The 6,084-nt window shown below is 38.1% G+C and overlaps 1 protein-coding gene across 1 annotated transcript in view; it reads right to left on the bottom strand.

Annotated features, from left to right (window-relative positions):
• LOC102207229 (glutaminase kidney isoform, mitochondrial) overlaps window positions 1-5,803 on the bottom strand; it is a 21,347-nt gene extending 15,544 nt beyond the window's left edge. Inside the window, exons 1-3 of the mRNA XM_005731758.1 lie at window positions 5,470-5,803; window positions 3,751-3,838; window positions 1,883-2,004 (exon numbers count right to left, since the gene is read on the bottom strand). Of these exons, the coding sequence (XP_005731815.1) occupies window positions 1,883-2,004; window positions 3,751-3,838; window positions 5,470-5,681 (422 nt within the window). The 5' untranslated portion in view covers window positions 5,682-5,803. The remainder of the gene's footprint in view (window positions 1-1,882; window positions 2,005-3,750; window positions 3,839-5,469) is intronic.
• Between the last annotated feature and the right edge of the window lie 281 nt (window positions 5,804-6,084).

Raw genomic sequence — 6,084 nt, 5'->3', positions numbered from 1 at the left:
ATTAGCTTTTGCTGCTAGTAACAGTAAAATCTTTATTTATTATGGGTTGTTATGTGTACACTCAACACTAGTTCATTACTTGAGCCTTGCATGATTTATAAGTCAAATGGCAAAGAAACAATTCCTCTGAAAAAGGTTAACGATTGGACTGACTCAAGACTTTTTGCACAGTACTGTATAAACTGAATGGCTTATACATCAGAATGGCTGATTGCACCTTTAAGCTAAAAGTTATATTAAGTAGTTTACTCTGAGTTATATGTAGTTGTATTACTACATAACCGTTTTTGAGAATTAGTCAAAACACTCCTCTGTAATTTGAGCGTCCAACCTTAAACCCTTAAAAACCTGAACCATGAAATAAAGCATTTATTGAAACTTAAATAACATTAATTTGCATATATTTTAATTCATCAAATGAGTATAATATTTGTTACGTTTGGCTTTTTTTGCAATTTTGTTTTATTGCAGAAAAGAAAAACTCATTGATGATGTAAAAGTCTCAAAAAATGATACACTTGGCTTTACAAGATAAACCTTTGGCTTTTTTTCAAAGAAAAGGAGTCCAGACATTTTCTTTAGCTTCTTTGATCCAAGCGGAAAATCCTGAAGTTATTGAGAAAGGTGGTGCCTGAAAAATTGTTTATATAACTAAAACATCAATCAATAATTGAAATCTTCAACACGCAGGCTTCAAAGTAACCTGTTTCAGGCCAACTGACATTTAGCTAAAAGGGTAAACAAACCTGCCCATACCAACTCATCCAGTAGTTATTATAGATTTCCATTGCTGTGTGTGTTAACTGCTCAGCAATGCAGTATGCTCTCAAGGAAAGGTATGCACATTCTGTCACAGCTCTGAACTAAAATATCTGGGCCCAGAGGCCTCACTAATCCAAGACGATGCTAACGTGAGGTTTGGGACACCAGGAAAAGAGAGTGGAGAGAGCTTCCATTATTCATACGGGTCATCTCTTTAAAAAAATAAAAGCTAGCTCTCTCTGTTTCTAGTAGCATATTTATAGTATGCTCTTGAGTGTTCTTCAGGAACAGATGACCTCACAAATTTTAGAAAACAAGCACAGAAAATCAGAAATGACCAATTAATTTTAACAGAGATAGTCAGACTATTTAACCCTGTGCTGTTCCAGGCCAAAGGAAGAGAGCGAGTGAATTACACAAGTCTGCTATGAAATGATATGTCTGGTCAGCAGCCTGCATAGCACTTACGGATCTGTTGGGCCTGCTAATGTAATTGCCACAGTCTGGAGCCAAACCAGAATGATGCCCTTTCATTAACAGCCCCAGAGACCCCCTGTCTTCCAGCACACTCCACTGCTTTGGCTGGCATGCATGCACGTGAATTTTGTTAGCTGCAGCTGTCGGCCATAAAACGCCCGTCTCTGTCAGGCCCTTGGACTCAAATAGCACTGATCACAGATCACTAACAAACACTCATGTGAAAACTCAACCAAACTTCATCATTTTCCTCCCATTTACTCAATCTTTATTTGAAAGATTATAATTAAATATATTTCACTCAAGGTCTTCTGACTAGTTTTCAAGTATTCAGCAACTGTGTCCCCAAACGAAATCAGTTTGGCGATCGTTGCTCAAGAGTTGGCAGTTTGTCTTGTAATCAGAAGGTTGCCAGTTCGAGCCCCAGCTTGGACAGTCTCGGTCGTCGCCTACTGGTGACGGCCAGAGGGGCCGATGGCAGCCTCGCTTCTGTCAGTCTGCCCCAGGGCAGCTGTGGCTACAACTGTAGCTTGCCACCAGTGAGTGAATGAATAGTGGAATTGTAAAGTGCTTCGAGGGTCTCGAAAAGCACTATATAAATGCAATCCATTATTATTACATCACCATACACAATGTTTTTCACCTTCTGAAAAGTTTCTTATCCATCATGACTATCCCAATGGAGTCACGGGTGGATTGTCGCATCTGATGGACACAATCGCGTAGCCGAGGGTCAGATGTTAACAAGCCTGTTTTTCTTAAAGCCTGCAGAGAAGGGAAATAAGAAGCACAAGGGAGAAAAGAAGGGAGTGACCTACTGACATATTCTTTCACACACTGAAAAAGCTTTTTATGTAAGAATATTAAACATGTGTCAAGGACATGTACAGTGAAAGAGCTGCAAAGCTTCAGGTGTTGCCACAAGGGAGAGAGGCGGAAATACAGGCATAGACCAGATCACTGGAATCCCTCTTGCAAGTCACAGTGACAGCCGCTGTATGTGGGTCTATTTTGGGGACACCATGTGTACAACCCTCCTGACCAGTGAGACACCTTTTGACTGGTAAGTGATTCTGTAAGCAAGCACGCGGCTCCAAACATGCTCTTGCAGGAAGTGCTGAAATTAGACTGTTGTAGTGTTCCTGAGTCTATTTTAGAGTCGAGCCCTTCAGTTGACTGTTTGAGGGTTGGGTTTGTGAGCACAACAGACAGAACTTTTTATAAATATATGTTAGCGAAAGGCAACAGCTTTTAAATGAAGCAGATTGGTTTTTTTTAACAGCAACATGACGTTCAGTTGTGCATTTAACAGCTTGTTGAAAATTAAAAAAAAAAAAAGAAGAAAAAATTGGGTCAGTGGAAAACACACTTATAATTAATTTTTACAAGCTGTTCATCATCACACACAATTATCTCCTTTTCATTCACAAATGATGGCCCAGTGTATCCTTTGCTAAAGAAGGAAGTAAAGGAAGAACCAAAGTAGCTTTTTTAGTATTTAGAAATTTCAAACATCTCTAATTATGGCTGCCATGCATATACTTCTGGGTCACTTTACTCACTTAGATTTGTTTCTAAGGGTTTGTAACTATTTGACTGCACTCAAAGTCCTGACTCTGCCTTTTTTAGATCACCTGCTTTAGGTTTCCAGTGTTTTATGACACCCTGAGGGTCAATGTGTTTTGCAGTTGTTATTTCCATTGCAGGGACACCGAGTACCACTTTCCCGTTCCATCTCCGCTCCAGTAACCTCTACAAACACACCAAGTCATTTGTGCTGTCACCTGTGTTGACACATGTCTCTCCTTCTTAATGTACGTTCTGTTTTAAAAAGACTGAGTCGTCATAGACACCGCAGTCACCAGCTGTCTGTATAACATGTCCCATCACAGGAGAAAAGGGAAAAAGACTCCGAGTTTATGTTCTATGCTCTAAGTCTATGTTCTACTTCTCAGTAACCTGAGCTCTTGTGAGACTTTTAAGATATGAAAAGGTTCATATCTGTTCATAGAAGCATGACTTTTTTGAATGTGTGAGCTTAGTGGGACTTCATGTATCTGACAGGAACCTCATAATGCTCCTCAGATTAAGTAAGGAAATAGTAGGTGCTGGTTCCTAAATTAAATTCCTTTAATCTACTAATATTATTAAATCGACCAGTACAACATCTCAACTGTAAAGTCCTGTTGTAATTAAAGGCAAAATAATAATTAAAAATTAATGTGAACAATTAATATTGCTCTCTGATTCTAATTACTTTGGTCCTTAGTGCCACAGCTACTATATATAGTCCTATTGCATAAGAAAGTCCCTAGACACTTTTTAAACTGGTCTCCTCAGTCAGGTGGAGATACTCTGGATTCCTGTTGTGGGATAACATGGCACTGCCAAGGGTGATTTGGTTAAAGTCAACGGTGTAGTCGAGTGTGTTTGTGTATGTTCACATGGGCCATGAAAAGCCAAAACAGTGCTCAGTGTGACAGAGGAAGTGTAAATGTGCTGCTGACGTACAGAGATGAACTGGGAGAGAGGGATCATCTCTTTGCCATCAGTGATGGTGTAGAAAAGCAGGTCCTCCATGCTGGACATCAACCTGCTTCTATAAAAACAAAAAAACACACACGCAATAGGTTTTGATGTTTAAATGTGGACAAGCTTCAATGTCAGAACTTGAGCAATGAGTCAAAGTTTATGTCAACATAAAGCTAGTGTAAATACTGGCATTTTTCCAGCGATCTACTTTGATCCTAACATAAACTTTGTTTTAGAGAAGGCTCAATACATGTATATTTAAAAAAAAATCTACATAAAATATACAGTGTAGTTTAGAGTGTTGCATACAATTAATATGCAGACAGATATTTTAAAATATAATTGAACTTATCAATTTTCATCTATAAGAAGGGCAAAACAATTAACCTGCTTGTCATGAAGTGTTATAGAGTTAGCAAGGGTGACTGAATCAGTTTCCAAAGAACCCAAAGTAACAGCACCATAGTCATTTTAAGATTGATAATGGTGTCACTCCTTTTTACAGCAATTTTTGCATCTTTCCTGCTGTAATTATATACATAATAGTGATCACTTGAGATTTACAGAATATGCACTTTAATATAGTGGTTAATCACTGCACTTTTAATGTGTCTGTGTTTAGGTAATTAGCAGAATAAAGAAGGAAATTAACTGCTTTAAGTCTGGCAAGTAATTTGGTGCCAATTAAATAAAAAATGCTGTTATATTAAATAATATGAATTCAGTGCCTCAATTATGCCATATTTCTCAATTGAGTAACTTTTATCACTAGCAAATACTTATTATTTAATCTACAAATTACTTTTTTGTATACACAGAGACACAGAGATTCTTGTTTTGTTTGACCAGCAGCCCAAATTAGAGATATTTAGTTACTCTCTATACATTACTTACTTAAATCACTGAAGGTAAGTGAAAAGCATCAAATCAACATATTTAAAAATTTGAAACAGTGAAAATGTGAACAGCATAAAGAGGAAAAAGGGGACCAGGCAGAGTGATGGCCTGCTAATTAAACACAATATGTGTTATGGTAGCCTAGCTTTATATGTATTTTTTTACTTTTGTTTTGTTTTGTTTTTTAATGTATTGGGTTTGCTCATTTCAGTTTAGCTTTTATTGTTTAAAAATGTATAATTTTAGTTTAGGATACGGGTCATGTCAAATAGGAACCCCAGTCTCAGTTAGCCTGCATTAAAGCCTCCTGATGTAACCACACCGACAAAAACTTTATAATTGCCTTCAGTGTAGTTTTGTGGGAAGCAGATGCTATATTGTTTCTTGACCTGGCACACTGCCGTATTGTTAGTATTACAACTGTTTTGTCAAAGTTTGCTTTCCATGCATGTGTTTAATTGCTTTTATTAACCTCTGGACAAAAGCAAACCAACATTTTTTTCAGCTATTAGCAAACATTAGCTGCCTGCAAGCTGCAGTTTTACATCTTACAGACTTCATTGGTGAATCTTCCCAGCTTTACATAAACGGTAAGACTATTTACCACAAAATAAGAAACTTTTCTGACAAATTTTACTTTAGTTAGTGTGGCCACCTGTTACTACAAGCTTGAATAATGAGGGGGACTTAAGCAGCTAATGCTAGTAGAATTATTACTCTTGTTGTGAGAGTACTGTAGTAAAAATAAAAGTACTGAATGATTTTTTGACTAATTAATGATGACAGTCTTCTGTGACCTACTTGGTGTGTCCTTGGTCCACATCAGGGCCCTGCTGGTGATGATAGGCTCTGTGGGTGTGGGGTGATGCTGCTGCCCAGCAGGGGAGAAGAACAGGTTGCTGAGTCCTGGACAAAACCATGCTGTCAGCTCCAACTCTAGCAAAGATCCCTGCATTTTTAAATAGCTGCAGGATTCCCGGGTTAGCTGTCCTCAGACTTTTCAGGCAATGCATTGTGATAAGTAGGGCTCAGCGTTTAATAATTCAAAGTAGTTTTTTTTTTCTTTCCTCCAGTAGCTGATCTTGAGAGATATCTGTGACCTGCGCTCCTTGGTCCTCGGAGCTTTAATAGCAGCAGCTGTCTTACAGACGGGATCAAGTAGAGGCTGTTGCTCCGGGGCGGGGCTGTGACACCGGCAGCATGGTGGGGTCAACAACCAGTACCTATCGACATGAAACTGATGTAATTTCGGCCAAAGTTAAATCACTTCCATTTAAACAAAAGAAAAAAAGAGAAAAAGCTGTATTCTCTATACTTTTCAGGCATTTATATTTTCCCCCTCCATTGACCATCCAAAAATATTTATAAATTGAGATTAAATGGAGTTAAAACCTGAAATGAGCTCATAAACAAGCT

The sequence above is a fragment of the Pundamilia nyererei genome, unplaced genomic scaffold (assembly GCF_000239375.1).
Source record: "Pundamilia nyererei isolate P.nyererei 1_Seehausen unplaced genomic scaffold, PunNye1.0 scaffold00044, whole genome shotgun sequence".
Lineage (NCBI taxonomy): Eukaryota > Metazoa > Chordata > Actinopteri > Cichliformes > Cichlidae > Pundamilia > Pundamilia nyererei.
This window is presented reverse-complemented; position numbering and strand designations above follow the sequence as displayed.